Source organism: Camarhynchus parvulus, chromosome 1, assembly GCF_901933205.1.
Source record: "Camarhynchus parvulus chromosome 1, STF_HiC, whole genome shotgun sequence".
Classification (NCBI taxonomy): domain Eukaryota; kingdom Metazoa; phylum Chordata; class Aves; order Passeriformes; family Thraupidae; genus Camarhynchus; species Camarhynchus parvulus.
This window is the reverse complement of record NC_044571.1, coordinates 78,669,129-78,689,439: the sequence shown is the minus strand read 5'-3', so window position 1 is coordinate 78,689,439 and position 20,311 is coordinate 78,669,129. Positions and strand designations below refer to the sequence as shown.

The 20,311-nt window shown below is 38.1% G+C and overlaps 1 protein-coding gene across 2 annotated transcripts; it reads right to left on the bottom strand.

Moving 5' to 3' along the window:
* Nucleotides 1-64: 64 nt before the first annotated feature.
* On the bottom strand, nt 65-20,277 carry MRE11 (MRE11 homolog, double strand break repair nuclease). 2 transcript variants are annotated; one of them, XM_030955429.1, is made up of 19 exons: nt 20,053-20,277; nt 19,422-19,554; nt 16,910-17,070; nt 16,217-16,304; nt 15,221-15,362; nt 13,723-13,837; nt 12,522-12,707; nt 11,885-12,056; nt 11,091-11,171; nt 10,425-10,551; nt 8,553-8,653; nt 7,247-7,420; nt 6,012-6,074; nt 4,839-5,055; nt 3,806-3,889; nt 2,752-2,807; nt 2,222-2,292; nt 1,766-1,844; nt 65-658 (listed from the first exon to the last, which is right to left on the bottom strand). In XM_030955429.1, the coding sequence occupies exons 1-19, from the start codon at nt 20,070-20,072 to the stop codon at nt 614-616; spliced, it is 2,115 nt and encodes a 704-aa protein (XP_030811289.1). In that variant the 5' UTR covers nt 20,073-20,277; the 3' UTR covers nt 65-613. The 2 variants fall into 2 exon arrangements, with proteins under 2 accessions (XP_030811289.1, XP_030811297.1); XM_030955437.1 differs by lacking the exon at nt 20,053-20,277 and having other exon boundaries at nt 16,910-17,051.
* Nucleotides 20,278-20,311: the final 34 nt, after the last annotated feature.

The window sequence follows — 20,311 nt, the reverse complement described above, 5'->3', positions numbered from 1 at the left end:
AACTTTAGTAATAACTTTATAATGTATAATAACTTAATAATGTTTAATAACTGCAATACTGGGTTTAAGTTCTCTTGGTAGAGTTGAAATCATTAAGACATTTTATAGCTTCAATACTGAAAACCGCATCCTTGTGTCCAACTATGACTCTGAATTCAGAGTTTTCAACTGTATCCACAGCAGACTGCAGGTAAGTACAAGGTCCACTGTACTGAGACTGTGTCCATATTCATACCTGCAGACTACTATAAATTTACTTCTCTGCAAAATTCAAACCAGAGATGGAGTTTTATAGAAAAGATATAACTGTCATTTTTATTATCATCTCAAAAAGAAAACAGAGTTTTAGAGCTTTAGAAAGAACTTGCACCTTCAGGCAGTACTTTAGAATATGAGCCCTTCTAGCCTAGAGCATCAAGCAACGTAACAGACATTACGCCAAATTTGGTGCTGCTGAAAAAAACCAACAAACCCAAACCAAACCATTTCACAGAAGTGAAAATGGAAGGCAAGCCATCATTTACAGGGAAATATCACATAGACAAAGTTTTGCAAACTGCTTTCCATTTTCTTCACAAACTTCCACAGTCTCTCTCGCACAGTGAGTCAGAAATCACTTAGTTCTTCTTGACGTTGCAGGACTCATGAACGGATCATCCTGCAGTTTGCAAAGAAACACACATTACTAAATTTAGCAGGTGTTCCAAGTGATAAAAAAGCAAAGTCACCTTTAGATTAAACTAGAAAGCCTGACCATACTATTCCATGTTTTCTGACAGACCTGTTTTTGTTGGTTTTGATATGAAAGAGGTCATTTATTAACTTAGAAGTCAGTGTGACATGTGTGCAGAGAATAGAAGTTTATGTCAATATGACCAGAACAGCTACTTTGAAATAAGGTACAATCTATATTTCAGTTGTAAATGAGCAGCACATACTTCAGTTAAATTGTGTCTATATATACATTGCATATCATAGTTTACTAATATTTGTATGAATTAAAAATACTGTTTATTTTTGCATATTCAAGCAAACATGTAGGTTTTTATTCCAGGTACAAGAAGAGATAGCACAGTGGGGAGAAGAAACAAGAATGTAGTATTTTCTCTGAAGTGGCCACCACCTGACACTGTTAAGGAATGGATTCTGAGCATGCATGACAGACAGTGAAAACAAACTGCACAGCGCTTGACAGAATAGAGTGTCTTCTATTCACTGCAAAACTGTGTAAAAAGTTCTACTTGTTTAATTATGGAAGAAACCATTTCCTAGCAGTTCAAAGATACACTGCAAGAACAGACATATTAGACTTGAAGACAGTGTTTTAAATTTTTTAAGAGGCATACTTAGATAATTTGCAATAATAATATGCCCTGAAAACTGCCGTTTCTAAATGCAAAAAAAAATCTTCCTTTTTACAAGAATAAAATATATAACTAAATGAAAGGATACAGCTAAGCACTAGAAGAGATTGTAATTACTTTCTCTACCAGGCAATTCCAGGTCCACATTTCAGTAATGACAATTCACTGATTACAAATTGAAGGGAAAAGGATCGAGTATTTTTCTGAGGTATTTTTCTAGCCTTATTTTTGGTAATTCTGCAGGTAGTCTAATCAAAGTTGGTTGCAATAATCTAGCCCTGTTAGTGAAAAAAATAATAAATTCAATTTCATTCTGAAATGCTTTATTCAAACAGGTGTAAAACAGTGAGCTATAGAAACTTACATGAAATAAAACTAAAAAATAGTACTATATACCATACCTCATCTGACTCAAAATCAACTCCTCTAGATGCTTGGCTTTGTGAACCTCTTTTACTGAGTGAAGACGTTGCTGGCAACCTTGAAACATACAAAGAGAAAAAAATGGCATCAGTATGTTCTCAGTCACCAGACATTCCAATAACTTCCCTTTTAACTTAAGAGCTGGACCACCAATACACAAAGTAAAAATAAACAGGTATAACAATAAGTAGAACAATACAAATTCTTAAAATAACATCTTCATACTAAAGCTCTGATCAAATTTACCTCAATCAGTAATATAATTTTTTCTGTTACAGAAAGATAACCCATATTAGCAAGTAAAAATTTATATAAATTCTCTAAGCAGTGTTATGACTTTCCTAAAAATCTGGTCATCAATCAGATCCTTCGACTCTGGCAATTGCCAGCCAAAAATAAGGCACACATTGCATTCATGAAGCAAACATACTGACCTTTGATTTATTTTGGAAGAAGAAGGAACAAAAGAAGTATCTTCTGGATCAGAATCAACATCTATAATATCCTGGAAAAAAATGTATAAAGTTTTTCCACAGAATTTCTCCTTACAGAGAGAGTGCATAATGTGTCAGCACTATAGCACAGAACTTCTGTTTTTTTCCAACTATACACCTATTTAGTTAGAATAATATACACTTGAGAGGGCTCCAGGCTAGAATTGCACAAATTAGCAAATACAGCACAAGTTTATTCTTCACATCTTTGACCTAGCACAACCCACCGAAACACTCATGTATAGACACCTTGTATCTTAAGCTATGGCCATAAATAAAACATGGCTTTTCTCAGACAAACACCATAACAAAAAAAGGATACAAAAGGTCTACAGATTAACATGTAGAAACTTAATGCTGGAACTGATAGTTTGGGAACATCTGCTGATTTAGGCTAATGCTTTGACTGGGTATTTATTTTCCAAATCAACATTAAAAGCACAACTTCACTCATACAACAAGGTGCTTACCTCAGAGTAAGACTGGAACGAATTTGAAGAGTGGTCTGTTTTGGAAGACCTAAAGACTGGAATAAAACATATGCAATACTTTTTAAATGCTCACACAATTAAATACAAACAACATTATACACTTCTTCTTATTTAAAATCTGCCTAGCATGCATTTCCACTGCAAAAACCCCTGTAAAACAAACAAACCAACCCAAAACATAAATTAAGTCTGTCAGTCCAGGGATATAACCCTCTGTGCGGCTGCTTCCCAGTCTGGCTGAAAAACCATCAGTAACGCTGGTTAAGAGGATGCAAAAAATACTACTGTGACTGAAACTCCTGTATATCTAATAGGCTAATTATGAACACCTCTGCTAAAATTCATTTCTCTGCAATATTTCATTTGCTAACCAATTTACAATTGGTAATTTACCAATTTAAGGTAATTTGCTGAATAATTTAAAATTCAGTCTGCCTTGGTGCATTTTGTGAGGGGTTTATGTGCAGTAGTGAGCAGTATTTTTTCTTTAATTCTCTGATGACCTATGCTGTTTCCTCAGCGCCTTTCCTCTACAGCAAGGAACAGCTACTCTCACATATGTAGGTGGCTTAAACATAAGGTTTTGTTCTCTAGTAAAAATTGGCATTTCCAAAACTCACTACAATGTAAGGCTACATGGATCTGCATTAAAGCTTACTAACTTGTAAACATCAGTCAAATATAACTTTTTATCCCCTGAGGAAAATTCCGCCTAAAACATTAAGACATATTCTTTCTGTGCTTACTCCTTAAGAAAATGCATTATGTAATATGTTTCCTATTTGCAGCTCTAGCCAGAAGTTCCTAACGCATTCCATTTTACCCCATGACAGAAGCATATCACTAATCTTTTTCCTTTTCTTTTTTCTTTCTCTCATCATTGTTAATTATTATATTTCATTACTGCTGAAAGAATCTCTCATAGCTGAAATGGACTAATAGAATAAAAGGCAATTAAAGCACTTCATCACTGAACAAAGACCTTCACTACAATTTGAGAGAGGATTAGAGTAAAGATAGATCACAGGCCTACCATCCAGGATAGACATATTTTTGCCAGGAACAGATACAGGCTTGGAGGATCTGCTGCCAGAAGCTGACTCTTGGCTAGTGGTTCCTGTAGATATAACAAAGAAAATGCAAATCTGTTCAGCAGGTTTTTTTTTTCCCTCTCTAGTCTATTATTACTGAGTGGGAAGTCACTTTAAAAAAATCTACAATCCTCTTTACTCCTCACTTTCTCCTTGAATTAAAGGCCCCCTACATGCAGAAGAACTGCTCTGGGTCAACTGTTCAAAGGTCCCCAGACACAACCTCTCAACACAGAGGGCTCTACTCTGATGGGATCACAACAGTGGCTCACAGAACTGGTTTAAAAGCACTAACCAAATCAGACCCAAGAGGACAGCCTTCGTTTGAACTCAACCCACTCAGACATTTGGGCATACTACTGAGACAACTCAAAGGAGTCATTTATTTACATATATATATATGTGTGTATATATATATACACACAGTGAAAGTGCAACTGTAGAGGAAGTACCACTGTGAAGTGCACAATCACACTCAGTCCAGGAGCTATTTAACTCTTTTTGCTTAAGAAACACTCCCCCTATTTTCAGTCACTAGAAACATTAAAGTGTCTGGTAAATTACATTAGGATAGATGATTAGTAAAGAGATATACCTCCTCTTTACACTGATCCATTAGAAAAGAGATGTGCCTCCTCTTTACACTGATCAAATGCATTATCTTTAGCAGTAACAAAGGTCTATCCATGCACTTGATCGTACAGAACTTCCCAATAATGCATCTTTTAGGAGTATACTCTGTTTCCACAGAAGGGAAGCATGATAATTTTCTTTTAATCACAGTGAAAAAGTCCCAACTTAAGCCTTGTAAGCCAGTCAATTTTATGTAATAGGATACGTCAAGTATTTGAGAAGAGTTTTTTTCCAGTAGTTCTTAAGCAGCAAATTTCCACTTGATGGAAGCATCAGAAGAGAGTCAACTTTTAAAGAAAAAAAGTAGGAACTGCAGTACAAAGACTGCAAAGTTTTTCTTACCTCTTCCTCTTCGAGAGGAACCTCTTGCTGTTGAATTTTGTCCTCTTGCACCTCTTGCTCTACCTCTTGCCCGACCCCTTCCTCGGCTCAGTGTTGAAGAAAGGCCATCGCTTGGATTGCTAGTGCCCATCCTCTCCATATCCATGGAATCTTCATCACTGGAGGCTGCAACCAGAGCTTCACCCTCAGATCGGTGGGCTCTAGCTCTGATCATTGCCTGAAATGGAAAAATAATTACAGAAAAAGAATCTTAAATCATGAAACACACCATTGTTAAATCGTAGTTATGTACAATAAATATATAACATAACTATAAATAAAAATGTGTAATTCTAAACCAGTGAGGCTTAGAAGACAGAAATCCAGTGTTATGGAAGATGAGAACATCTGTGAAAATACTTAATTAGATGTGTACATATAAAGTAGTTATCTAAGATTGATAACAGAGTGGAGCTCATTAATATGACACATTGTCAGTGAAGTCTGGTGAGCAGCTCAGGTCATCCTATGTCAGCTCCATGTGTCTGCTCAGAGAAAGCACCTGATGGGCTCCACTGACTTGAACTCTGTTGAGGACAGTGGGTGCTTAAGACAACTAGCTCAGGTGATGATATCCCAGACTACGAGAACTGAATCTCACCCCAGGTGTCCTTTATCTCAAAATTCCATTCCAGTCTCACATAACTTGCAAAGACAAAGGAGCACCCATGCTAACAGAGGTTGGCAGTTTTCTTTGGAAATACATATGCAATCGAAGTATGAATATGGGAGATTTAAGATTGCTGATAAGGACACAGTACCTAAAGGTTTATCAATATTCCCCATTTGTTCCAGTAATACCACCCAATACATTCCAGCCACATGTCCACTGGTAATGAGATCACAAAGAGCTTAAGCTGAAAGGTCTTAGAAAGTCACCTGCCTGGTCTAACCTTCATTAAAAGCAAGAAATAATGAACAATCAGATTCACAAAAGAGACCTCAAAAGACAAACTGAGCAGTAGCTTAGGTACATATTATCCTAACAAAGATTTAAAACAGACTTACTAAGCCTTAAAGGCAGACAGGCACATTTTGTCAAGGACAATGCTGAAGCACTGCTAAATGACTGCATTTATATGCAGAAGTCACCACTCCATTTTTCAGCCTATGTTCAAAACTCAGAATAATTACCTCACGGACTTCCCTATCTTCTTCTTCGGTATTCTTTTTTCTACTCTCCCTGAATTTTCGCACCTGAATAAAAAACCAGTTACTGTCAAAATAACAATTCATGGCATACAACAATCAAAACACAGTAAGTGTGAAGCTTTAATCACTGAATCATTAAGTCAAGCTCATGTGAGAAGTGGAGAGTCCAAGAATAACTGAACAGTTTGTTTAGGGCTGTCCTATGGTTTAAGAATCTCACATTCTGTTAATAACCAGAGCTACATCACTGGCAAGGAAGAAAGCCTGGCACATGATGAAGGAGATACCGTGTTCAAGAGAAGAGGATAGTAATTTTGACAATAAGGGACACTGAAATATGAATAACTGGAAAAAGAGGTAGAGATGAAGAAGACAGAAAATAACTGCCATGAGTAGAGACAATGCTGCAGTACATGTACAACGAAGGAAGCTCAACTTGAAAAATATGGAAAAAGATATGAGGCATGACAGAAAGAAGACATTAGTTCTAAGGACAAACAACAACAGAAAATACACCCTGAAGTGTCACAGAAAGCCTGCAGGCACTGATTGTTTATTGTCTCTTTCAATCCCTCATGAATTAAAGCAATCAGTAAGAAAACATGTACATGTAGCCTTCCTTTCCCACCAAATTATTTTTTAAACAGCGCACAGATAAGTCGCAGAACAATTATTTCTACAGTGTTGAATATTACAGCTGAATACGTGGGCTCATGTGGAAGCTCAACTGGTGGACAAAAATGTCTTTCAAGGGTTGCTCAATACACATAAACCAGGCCTGTCTTTGGTATACCCTGAGCTGCAAGCAGTTAGAAGCAAGCAGAACACCTGAAGGATAAATTTCTTTTTTGCTTGTCCTGCTCTTGTACTCTTTGCTAAGCCAATATGAAAGAGCTACAAAGAGATTATACCTACCATCTTTCTCACAACAGTAGTAAATACGCAGTTCTCCATGTATTAGACAGATTTTTTTCTGTGAATATGTGTGCATGTTCCATTTTCAGTACAAGTTTTGAAATCATGTATTTGAAACTTCCTCATTCATTTATTAATTGCAGAAAATGACTAGAGGCAAGTGTTGCCTCTGCTTGACAACTGAGGCAACACTTGCCTCAAGCAGATGGTCCACACACAGGCAATTCTATTAAACCATGTTTGAGCACTGATTTTTCTACTGTCTTGACCTCTCTTGGGGAATCAACATTAACAGACATTACCTCCTCATCTATTTTTTCTTCCACTGCATCAGTGCGACGCTCCTTGAGAAACCTTTGCGTTTTTTCTAGCTGAAATTTCACCAGCTCTTCTATGGCATCTTTCTCCTCTTTGTCTACGAACTCTTGCACTGCTTCTCCCATTCCTCTTTCAGTTAGAAGTGAAAGCTGTACTTTCTTTAGAATTGGGGAAAACAATTTGTTAAGAAGCATCTGCCATTAGATGAAGCAAGCAATATTCCAGCTGTTTCAGATAAATATTACATTAAGTTGGTTGCAAAAACAGTAATGTGCATTGTTTATTTAAATCAGAGAAAAGCACAGCAATAAGCAAATATTATGTGTCATAAACCGGTTACAACTCTCTTGCTAATAGCATGTCACATTAACATTACAGAGTATTTTTCAAACTAGTCAAAGCAAAAGGCTTTATGGACAGTAAAGAAACCACAATGCTAGTAACATCTAAAATAAAATCTTCCAGGAAATAATGCTGCCCAGAAGAATAAACTTCCTATTATACAATGCTTAAATAAAATAAGTATAATAAAGGAACATGATTTATGCTGTCCTAATACTGACACCTAGCATGTGTCTAAGGTTAGGCAAGATGACGCAATTTGAAGGATCTTTACCTCAAGAATTCTTGCTCTAAAGACTTTCTACAACTGAAATCACTTCTGCAAGTTATGTTTGATCAACTACATCAAGCATTTGTGCACCTGGCTCACTGATTATTTTTTTATCTCATAGATGTTACTGCACTGGTGCTGGGAAAGGGAAATATACTATATTTAACAACAGGGTGGGAAAGAAGCAAATTATCACGCGTCTCTCTTCCTTCTCCCTGCTCTGCTTTAAATAAAATGTGGATGTGCACTACATCTGAGGACACAAACACACTGCAAAGTAACAAGTGACTCTAAGTCAGCTGGTAATAGTAAATCCTACAGTCTCACACTGGTTCTAGAGCAAATTAAGGCAGCTCTTCCCTCACATGCTGCCTGAGATTCTCCTCCTGTACTTGAGTACATGACACACAGTACAGGGCACACACTGCAAGTTCACACAAAGAACTATCATGCTCTCAAACCAGTGTGTGTTCACAACCTATACACAGCAGTTACTTGCTAATCTAAGACACACACTTCATGTGTCCTCTGAAACACACACACAGTGTTTTGGGAAATAAATTCATTTCTTGGTGAATGTCAGAGTCTTTTCAGGGCACACTACTTCCATTAAGAAAGAAAAAAAAAGAAAAATCATATGACATTAAAAAGGAAAATTATAAAAGGTAGAAATATACCTTTTCTGCTGTCTGGAAATACTGCTTTACAAGGTCTTCTACCCTCAGTGTTGTTCCCTCAGCAGGTCTGCTAACCAATTTTCCAAAATTAAGATCAATGTCTAGAATAGAAAAGCACAGTGGCATCATCCAGATTTACAGCTTTTAATAATTCCCATCCCACTGAACCATCCCACTGACAGTAGCAGGGAAAAAGGTTAATGCAAGTCTCCTAAGAATTGGGGTCCCTTTTTGCTTTTTTTAGAGCTTTTTGCTCTTTTTAGAGTCTATTCATTGGAAACACAGAGAAATATAGCAATTGTGCAGACAACTCCATGTCTAGCAGATATAAAGAGTTCCAACTAACATATATCTGGAATTATATATTGAACACTGTGTTCTGAAGGTTATTATAATTGAACTCTAGAAGGTCACAAATGGAAGAAAATCACAGGAGTCATCAAAGCACAAAAGTTTTTTATAAGTAACCCATTTAATAGAAAAGAGATTCTCCTCTACAGCACGCTGACTGATTTTCAATAGAAAATGCTCATAGATCATCCCCCTTTCTCAGGCAGCAAGGTAGGAATGGCAGAAGGATGACAAGGATAATCATCCTAGGTTAGCACCTACCACACAAATAACATAAAGTGGCTATAGACAGCTTTAGACTATAGACTGAGTTCCTGCAGTTTTAACATCCCCTGTAGTGAACCACAATGTGCACATGTAATGAAAACATTGAGTGCTTCCTTAGCCACTTCCCTTGCATAAGAGGCTGTCTAATAAAGCAACACAAAAGCCATGGCAGTACTCTCATATTCCCTTCCTGAAGCTGACATGCCCATTAAGTAGGAAAAGTAAATTAGTTAAACATGGTGGCAGATGTGGTAGCTACTGTGTATTCTGAAAATGTTAATAAGATTATACAACTATAAAAAGAGGAAACCAAAGCAAAATAAACCAAGATGAATACAGTATAATTTTAAAAACGCCTCACTAAAAGCAGTTTTTATTCATGAAATGATGTCTTGAACTTCATAGAACTGATAGTATTCATAAAAACTATCACTGGAACTGGACAATGCACTTGCAATGTACTAATGCAAACTAGAAAGAATTTTTTAGCACATTATGTTCCTGTACAAGCTGAATCTTCATTAGCAACTATTACAAATCCAGTATTTGAAAAACATCTATTAAGCGTTTATTAAAAATTCTAGGAAACAGTGAGAAATGCTGCAATAGTAACAGCTATTATTGGTTTTGCACAAATATTTGAATAGAAACTAACCTGGAAGAGACAAGCCAAGAGCACCTCATACACAAAATTAATTAGGGCAAACAAAATGCTATCCTACATTTGGACCTTTAAACAAAATATATCAACAGCTCTTAAGCCTACACCCTTCATTACTATTTTAGGTATGAACAAATTAACTACTACAAAATAAAATTAAAATATAAAGGGAAAAAGCACTATATCCATTTCTTTTTCTTCAGAGTGTTCAAACCAAATCATCTTATTCTAAGAAGCCTCGGGAGTGAGCTACTTAATGCTTTTCATGGTAATTCCTACAGAACTACAGAGTAACTCAGTCTGGCATGGGGCTATATGTACTACTATAAATAACTCAATAAGGTCTGAGGCCAAAGGAGAATGAAACTGTTTATGAATAACTGTCAGAAGACACTGTGCTGAATATCAGAATTTTGGATAAACCCAGAAATAAAAAAGAAATAGTTGTGCAATATATACACTTAAATAAGACAATGCATCTTTACTCCTCCTGTAAGACATTAGACAACAAACCTTTGCAAGTGCTGGGCAACAAAATACAGAGAGATGAATGCAAACAAAAGCAAGCCAATGATTCCTTCTTTCATAATCACCTTTCTTCTCTTTTTGTTCACGATGCCTGAAAAAGTGTATGATGTCTTTTGGGTTAGCCACCCGATGCATGTACTTCTGGCTGAAACGATGGACACTGAACGGTTCAAAGCCACCTGCATAATCAACCTAAGTGAGGAAAGGACAAATGTACATATGAAACAAAAAGAAGTGGAGAAGCCACACAATCCAAAACAGACTTGTTATGCTTCAAAGGAAAAAACTAATAGTAAGAAATAAGTCAACCTAAAATTAATGCCTTACTATGCAGAATAGTTAACAGCTAATAATAACATTAACAGAATAGCTAAAAACAGCTCATTTTTATAACTTGTGCTTAATTTGTTTCATTTACTAGCCTTCACAACAGTTTCCAATTGGGTTGGGAAAGCACACAGGATAATATGACTTATAAAAATTCACAGTAAATAGCCACTTTTGATGCCCTTACTCAGAATAGCAGTGAAGTACATTTATGACCAATCCTATCCATTAACCTAGACTACTGGTTACACAGGTAAACAGAAGTATGGTAGGTGATTTATATTTGCCTGTACACAGCAAAAAAATATACATATTATGTGTTTACACAAAAAGCATGACTTTGCTTTGAAACTTTTCACAGTGACCTTTAAAAACAGAGCAATCCAAGCTGAACAATTTCTTACCCTTAATCTTATGATAGGCTTCTCTGGCTGGCGGGGATTTCCCAAGCGTTCTCTTTCTGCAGTGTCCAGCATCAATTCCACCTGTGAAGAAGAATTATAAATTCAGTTCGACTTTGTTCTCCTACAGATGCCTGAACACTTCAAGTATAACTTTAACTACATCCAGTTGCAAAGGAAGCAATCAAAATAAATCATTATAGAATGTGCTCTTGTTCCTGAACACAGATGTACCAAAATGCATCCAAAAGCCATTAAGAATGACTGAGAAAAACATGACAAAGAAGGGCTTATCCTTCAGATATAGTGTAGTCCAGCAGTATCTACACCACTGATCCCTCATATTTTATAGCCACTATGCTTTGCTAAATGTCTAGTTCCAGGGAAAAGCAGAAAGAGCCATATAAACCTAAGAACTAAGCAATTAATAAACTTGCTTAGTTACTGCTGCCACTTCAGACTGCCTGGTTGAGCTCTCAGGGTTTAGGTCAATGTATTTATGCTGGTTCCAAAGTGCACACCCAACACTGCCCCACTCTTAGGCGCAAGCTTTTGTACAAAAATCATATGGACACCTAAAAAGCAGTTCCAGCCTACTTTAATAGCTCAACCCAATCAAGGAATCTGGAAGCCAAGGCTGCAGAGTGAATGTCACAGAATTAGCTTCCTAGGGAAACACTGTCTAAGTTTGTTTTAATATGGGGCACAAGATTTCTCATCTTCCAGTCTCAAAACCAGTCACACATCCCATCCCCTGTCCATACAGTTATCCATAAACTGTTGTCATCAGAAGTTACCTTTTCCATGCAGAATGCCTGTATTGCCTGAGTAACATTAGGATTGTCAGGATGAAAAAGATCTGGATGATCAGCTAGAACAATGTCCTCTATATGGAAAGTTCGCACTGTCTCTAGAGCAATCTTCTCCATTTTCATTTTTTTCCCTTTAACATGCAGCAAACCAATGTGTCTAGAAGGAGAAAGGTAACTCACTGGAAGATAAACTTACAAGAACTATGGTATAAAGATTTGTTTTCAAATTCATGTTTACTTTTCAGGGACAAAATTTCAAAAGCTACAGAAAGATCTGTACTTCAGGGTTGGCCCTGCAAAACTTCCACTTTATTATACTTAGATTGTGCTTATTCCATATACAAGCATCTGCACTCAGTTCCTTGTATTCCAATTTATCAGTATGTAACTCCTCTTAGCTAAGTTCCATTTGCTTTAAATGTTAGATTAAATTGTGAGCAAAGCAGAAGTTTTACCTGGTACTCATTCCAACTATTTTGCTTATTATGTCACACTCTGAAGCTAATCCACACAGCAACACAAGTCTTTTCATACTGTATTCAAGTACTTTTCTGTTCTCAACAGAACACCTGAGACATGTAAGACAAGGGATAAACAAGAACGATAAGAAAAGCTCACACACTTCTTCACGGCTTCTCCAGGGGACAGAGATGTCACCACTGAACTTCCTGGCTGAGAAACATAGAAACGTTGCTGTTCATTTTGGAATGGAGCTATTTTGCACTCATGTTCATGACCCCACACAACAAGATTAATAAAGTCATCTAAAAACTGCTCTGGAATGTAGTTGGTAGCTCCATGTTTGCTCCTGTTCAAGAGAAGAGAAGAGAAGAATAATGAATAGGCGAGGGGACAGTGAAGGAGGAGAAAAACATCAGTGTGATTTAAAATGATACAGGAACTCCAGCAATAATATCAGACATACATGTCAGCTCTTCTCCACATTTATTCCTTACACAGTTGTTTAGTGTTTGGTTAAACAAAAGGGCAACTTGCATAGCTCACTTTTTTACATAGCTCACTGTTTACTGCTCCTCTCCTTTTATTTGGATCTCCCTTCTTACTTGGCTTGTAAGACACTTGGATTTTTTCTATATGAATGCTTTTATAGCATCTCATGGCAAACAGGTTTGGTTGTTTTTAGTTTTTAAATGCTGGGGGAAAACCAACTGAATTAAACAGACATGGGACATGCCATCCCCAATCCCTTTCTGGTAGACAAGGCAGGTGGGGGAGTGAGTTCCTTCAGCCTACAGGACAGAAATCAGTACACAGGGTAATATGAGCTCTGTTTACGTCTGCCTCACCATTATTTAAGCATGAGGATTGCCCTCTTCTTCAGGAAAAATCAGAAGAAAGTATTTGGAAAAGAACTCTGCCTGTTCCTACTACCACTGCTGGGAGAAGCCTGCAGGCAGATAGAACATGTTACCAATCTGTAAAGCACAGCAGTGCAAGGGAACACAGGGCACTTGTTGAACTATGGTTCAAACAAAGATAGAAAATACAACATTAAGTTTGGTGCTCTCCTGGCTCTAACAAGCAGATATATGCACATAACACTACAAACCCTCCTCTGCCTCTGACTATAAAAGTTTGGGAAGAGATCTCCCAACTCCCGTAACTCATTTATTTCAAACCTTCTTCTTTATAATTCTTCTCCAAAAAGAGCTGTAAAACAATGTTTTCTGTTGTAAAAATCTTAAGAAACCAGCTACTCACAAGAAGCATGAAATAACACAGCTGGCTTGCTCACCTATCCTTTTCCAGACAGTTTCATGTAGTAACACAGTAAGTTGCTGTAATTCATTCAGTACTGTTACCTATTTTGATGAATCACAAACAAGTTGAACCAACTATCTTCATCCTCCTTTGGTCTCAGCATGGTTACTTGCTTATTGACAAACATACGATACAATCTCTCATCTGGAATTGCTCCTTAAGTGGACAAACAAACAAACAAAAATAAATTTGTGTGGTAAACAAGTTTGTATTTCATAGCATTTTTACTAGCAACTCTACTAAAAAAAGCATGAGGAACAAAAATATAGCACCCTTCCAGTACCCAAAGTGGGCTTACAAGAAAGCTGGAGAGGGACTTTTCAGAAGGGAAAGCATGATAGGACAGGGTAATGAGGCACAGGAACAGCTTGCCCAAGAGAGTTGTGCATGCCCCATCCCTGGAAGTCACTGATTATTTCCTTGATGTTTTTAACTAGGAAAAAAGAAACCCCAAACTATCCTTAGCCAGGCTCATGATAGACATCAATAAATTCCATGTGGAGTGTACATATTTTGTATAAGAACAAATGATCTCTGAATTGGAGAAAGTCAAAAAGGTAAAAATAATTCTGGCACAAACACAAAGAAATATGCCATGAATATCTTCATGCAGCAGTGCTGGTACTTTTGAAAGTTGTTGCATTTCCTGGTATCAACTTTGGTACTGAAAACTTTTATATTTTGATATTAGAATGTTCCACTAACTACTAACCTTTCAAACATCTAGCCAACTTTCAAGTATCTCATTAAACACACAAAATCATGGCCAACTAGGACTTAATTTAGAGCTAAAGAAGTTGCTTGGAATTAGGTATTTAAGCACTCGTGACTGGACAAAAAATAAGGGTGGAAAAATAAGACCTTAATAGTTAACTTCTCTAGACAGAGAGTAGTCAAAAATAACCATTCTAAGGATGAAATGAGGGTAGAGAGGAATAGAAAATTCAGTAGAGGAGATACAGTAGAGAAAATACAAAGGAACAAACCTGAAGTTGAAAACATATCACAGAACCACTTTAAAGTATGAAACTCTTAAGTTTTTTTAAGGTAACTGAGATTACCCATGGCCAATGCTACTTATAAACCACTTCAGACAGAGACATAAGACATTAGATTTCTGCTCAGACAGCTTATGTTTTTAAATATAACCAAAATGGCACACAAACATTGGGTGTTTAAGTTTTGCTTAAGTAGGATGAAATAAACTTAATACACAACAGAGAGAATTTAAGAGTGATTGCTCCGACTTGATACACCAGCACTATGGTTAACTGAAGCAGGGTTCATTTATCACCAATAAAAGTACAAAAATTAAATTTAGGAAGATTTATCTAAATGAGCAAAAAAACCCCTGCCAGCTAGTGACACAAAGCAGGAGGAAAATCTGACATTGTCACAGAATTGATATGCTTTAATTTAGAATCACATAGACCTTCATGTTTGTTGCAGCCTTATACATTTGTTCCAACTTTATTTAGACCTATTAAATTTCAGTAATACATGAACAGTCTAGTCACAGTCTGGCAGACAAATACTTACCCAAGCCATACAGAGCAATTTTTGTTCTACCTTTACGCAATAAAATGGGACTAATATCTATTTTCTCTACAGAAGTTGAACGTCCAAAGTGATTCAGCAGTCCTGCACAGCTTAAAATATCCAGTGCACACAGTGAATCTGCCTACAACAAATATTAAGAAACAAATACAGAACTTTGAATAGTGCTTCATGTCTAAATGAGAGTCTCAAAAGTAAGAGAGAATATCTTTTCTTAAGTAACTTCTGCAGTTGAAAAGCCCCATAACACATATTAAGGGTTTTGCTAATACTCTAGAGTAAAAAGGCAAATACCTTTTCCTTACAAGTCATACTTCATTTGAACAATATGAAATTAAACATTAAATCATCCAGAAAAACAAAAAACACAAAAAACCACTCAAACCAGCCAGTCTCCAAACTTCTACAAAAATTATCTGGTTACAGTAACTACCTTATAGTAAGTTCAAAGTTAAACTGCTGCTAAAACACTCATCTCCATGATACACTGCTATTTGATATAAAATGCAAAATTATTAATTTAACACATGCATTTTAATGCTTTCTAAACCATTACTTTGAGTAGCTTGTTTTTAAGCTACCATTTTACTATTATTAGATTATTCTCCTTTCAAATGCATGATGCATATCAATTACATATGCACAAATCAAAATATCAAAATTTGCCTTCTTTAAGAAAGAAGCTTTCAGTCTCTACAGATGGAATGTTTTAGAAACTTTCTGAAAGACTGCCACTTCTTTAATTAAGAAATTAAACACAGTTCACATGGATCTCTTAACTTATTTCCATTTACTTTTAAATGTCACACACTTAACTTGTTATCACTTATAAAGATAATTTCTAAAGATGCACAAAACATTTACACACAGAATGGAGCAACTGACTAAAAGCAGCATGATCTCCAAGAACTGTATTTGTATACAAGTTTCTATTTCTAAATCTTTGTAATGCAACAGTACAATTATGATAAGAATTACCCCTGTGGGATCATCATGATTGCCATGAATACTAAAAACTGGAATAGAAATGTTGAGATTTTCATCTTGATAATTCACCCAAGGAAACCTGAGCAAAAAGAGGGAAAGAAGTTAAACTATATCTGCAAATTTGTGTACAATTCTCAATATTCTCTTCATATTGACTTCATCACAAATAGATGTGGTAAAACTCAGAAAGAAGTGATTATTAATAAGCCTAAGCTTAAGCTTAAGCATAAGAAGATTCTTACTCATGGTCTGGAAAGGCACTTTCTATGGGGAATAGGGTAGCAAAAGAAACCTCTTTTTTTTAGAACAAGCCATGAAAAGAATTGTACAAAAAATTGTGTAGTACTAGGAGATTAGGCTGTGCAACCTTTGCTTCCACACAAGGAACTCTGCTGATTTTACCAAAACAATTCACATGAATTGGATTACTTGTATTGTACTTGCAAAATGGAAACTATACATTACATAAACATATCAAGAGTCACAGCACATTCAGAAGTTTCTCAAAATATTGTACACATTTCTTTACAGATTTAGATGACAGGTGAAGTTATCCTGTAAACTGCCCCATACAGGCCTAAAAATTCCAGGTGCCAGTCATGGAGGAGATAAAATAAAAATCACAACACACTCACCCAACACACAAACCAAGCCTTACATGGTAATTTATGGTAACATACTTACTTGCTGTAATGAAAATTAACTGCCTGATCACTCAAAATTTCAAACTGAACAGGACGATCACCCATGCAGTACTTTCTTAGTGACTCCAAACAAGAGTGTACTGTTTTTCTGGAGGGTTTGTTGTCGTGAAAAAGGTCTCCACCTAATAAAACAAAGTCCACCTGTATGTAACAAAAAGCTTTATTATTTTAATACAACATTTTGTATTACTTTGAAAGACTTCTAAGCAAATTGTTTAAATTATTTCTTCTAGGGAGCTTCATATATTTCCTCAAATATGAGGAAATAATACTTCTAGGTAAAAGGAGTTAGTAGTAAGAGAAATTATATTTAACTTCCTTATTAAAAAAAACCCTAATTAAATTATTAATTAAAACAAAATCAAACCCAAAAGGATCCATTTATGAAGAGCCATAGGAGAAAACAACTGATAATGGCAAAAAAAGAATTAGTCTACTATTGTAATAAGGGTCTCCAAATTCTCTCCTGAACATTTTTGACAGCCATGAAAAGCTACATTATTTTCTCACTGCTGCACTACCTATACAAAGAAACCAGTAGCCATCACCACATTATTTTGAGAAGGTGCTCGGTGCTCTTTCTGCATATACTGCATATATTTAGCTTTTGGTAAAGCATTAGGAAAAAACTTCATCAAAATTACAAAGAATCTGATTGATGAACATCCAGTCCTTAAAAATGGAATCACAGAATTGTTTAGGTTGGAACTCTAAGATCATCAAGCCCAGATGTTAACCCAGCACTGCCGAATCCAACATGAAACCATGGCCCCAAGTGCCACATCCATACATCTTTTAAATACCTCCAGGGATGGTGACTCCACCACCCTCCTGAGCAGCCTGTTCCAGTGCTTGACAACCTTTTCAGGGAAGAACTCTTTCCTAATATCCAGTCTAAATCTCTTCTGGTGCAACTGCTGGCCACTTGCTCTAGCCTCTTGCTTGGGAGAAGAGATCAACTCCCACCTGGCTACACTCTCCTTTCAGGCAGTTGTAGAGTTCCGTAAGGTCTCCTCTGAGCCTCCTTTTCTCCAGGCTGAACACCCCCAGCTCCCTCAGCTGCTCCTCACAGCACTTGTGCTCCAGACCCTTCCCCAGCTCCGTTGCCCTTCCCTGGACACGCTCCAGCCCCTCAATGTCTCTCTTGCACTGAGGGGCCCAGAACTGAGCACAGGATTGGAGCTGTGGCCTCAGCAGTGCTGAGTACAGGGGACAATCCCTGCCCTGCTCCTGCTGGCCACACCATTGCTGATCCAGGCCAGGATGCCATTGGCCTTCTTGGCCACTTGGCACATGCTGGACCATATTGGGCCTTCTGTTCCCATCAGAAGCGTGTCTCCTATAACAACCCCCCTTTTTTCTTCATGGAAGGAGTTTTGATATTGGGCACAGGCAACAACCTCAGCAACACCTCTATGCTAGATGAACCACTGTCCTTGTTCAGTTCCACTTGCAGAGCCTCACACCTGTTATGTCAGGGCATGAGGGGATGTGGGGCAGTCACAGAGGAGATGCACCTGCTGTGCTGGGCAGGAACTTGTTGCCATTGCCCCTGTCCCTTAATTCAGTGAGCTCATCCAGAGGATAGGGAATCCCCTGGATCATGTGTCCTGTCTGCCTGCCAGGCCTGCCCTAAGGAAAGTAGACTGTGATTCCAGCAGTCTCTCTCTCTCTCTCTCTCATACACACTCCCTGATACTCCTCAACCAGAGCTGTGTCTGGATAGGGACTTCTGTCTGGGCAGCTCTGTCAGCTGTGGTGGATGCAGAGAAAGGCCATGGCTCTCTGCCAGATAGATACCACTGCTCCCTGGTGGAGCTGGCAGGGCTCAAGTGCTGTTCCTGCACAAAAAGTCACACCACGGCAGGTCTGTTTGCCACGATGGAAGTGCTCCAGCTTCCTGCCATTCCCCAGCAGCTTCTTCTACAGGTGTGGGGCGGGGTCTTGGCTGTCACTGCTCCTGACTCCACCCAGGTCCCATCAGCCGCTGCGGGCTCCTGGTGGCTCTGGGCTCCTCCGACATTGTCCCAGTTCAGGAAATCCCTCCGTCCACTACAGGATCTGCTGCCGATTGTGCAGGCACCAGAGCTGCTTGGCACCAGAACTGCTCACTTCAGCAACTCAGCACTGCATGACACTTCAAGGGCTTCTAACAAATCTCTACTGGTTTGTCAGAAGACTGTATATCACTACTCTCACTCTCCTCAATTATTTTTCCCCCTCAGAGTGACAAACCCTCTCTAGATACCACTGAAACCCAAAACCACTGCTGATGCAACCAAAGTCACGATTCAGTAAGAATGCTCTCACAGAGAATCAGGCATTCCTCTTACTAAATCAGAAATGAAACTGAATGCAACAAACAGTTTAGCCATTTGATTTGGTATTACTAGAGACTGTACCAGGACTAAGTTTTACAGCTTCTGGCAGATTGGACCATATTTTTAACAGTCTCAGTTCTAGTTCTTCCTTCTCCAAAAAGTAGCACTTACTTCATTTTTTTGAGCGTGATCCAGAATTTCATTAAAAGTTACAAATGTATCATTTCCACGCACTGGGTCCTTCTCCAAATAGCCGAGATGAATATCAGTAGCAACGAGTATTTTAAAGGTATCTTCATCATCCCTGAGTAAGACAGGAAGACTAGTGTCAGACAGCAATACACATAGGGAATTTCTACACAGCCTTTTCTAAGGTAAGCTTATCTGTCATGAAACACGGAGATTTGCCATAAAACTCTACCAAGTATCAGTCCTGTAAGAGTCTCAGAATACTTCACTACTTGTACTACAAACAGCACATCGCCAAACCAGCCAGTTGGAAGATTTGTTTGTCCCAGTCATTCTGCTCCAGTAAAGGGATGCAAGCACCCCTCCGAAGTATCTAATTAAAAACTAAAGAACCCTTTGTATGTTTTTTGCTTTTAAAAATACTTGTGGAAAGTCTAATTCTCTCTTTGCACTGGTAAGCTACACGTGCATGAAGGCAAGCACGGCGATCATATAAGGACCAGAGGGAAACACAACTGATGATCCCGGCTCTTCTTAACTCGTCCCAGGCACACAAAACACTTGCTGCCTGATGTGTCAGGACTGCAGGGAGCTGCAGACAGCGGGAGCTTACTGTGAGTTGATGGTGCTCATCCTGGTGCGAGGTTCCCCACGGGAAGGCTCTGGTAAAGCGCTGCCAGCTCAGGGAGGCAGATTCTCTCTTCACAGGCGCTACGCGAAGCGTAAGAGACCAAACCAGGCGCTGGGCCAGGGCAGGGGCACACTGAGGTGCGATCCCACTGAGCGATCACTGCCGGCACTCCATCTCCCGCTCCCGCCGCGGCTCGGGCCGAGCACCGCCCCCGGCCCAGCCCGGCCCGGCCCGGCCCGTT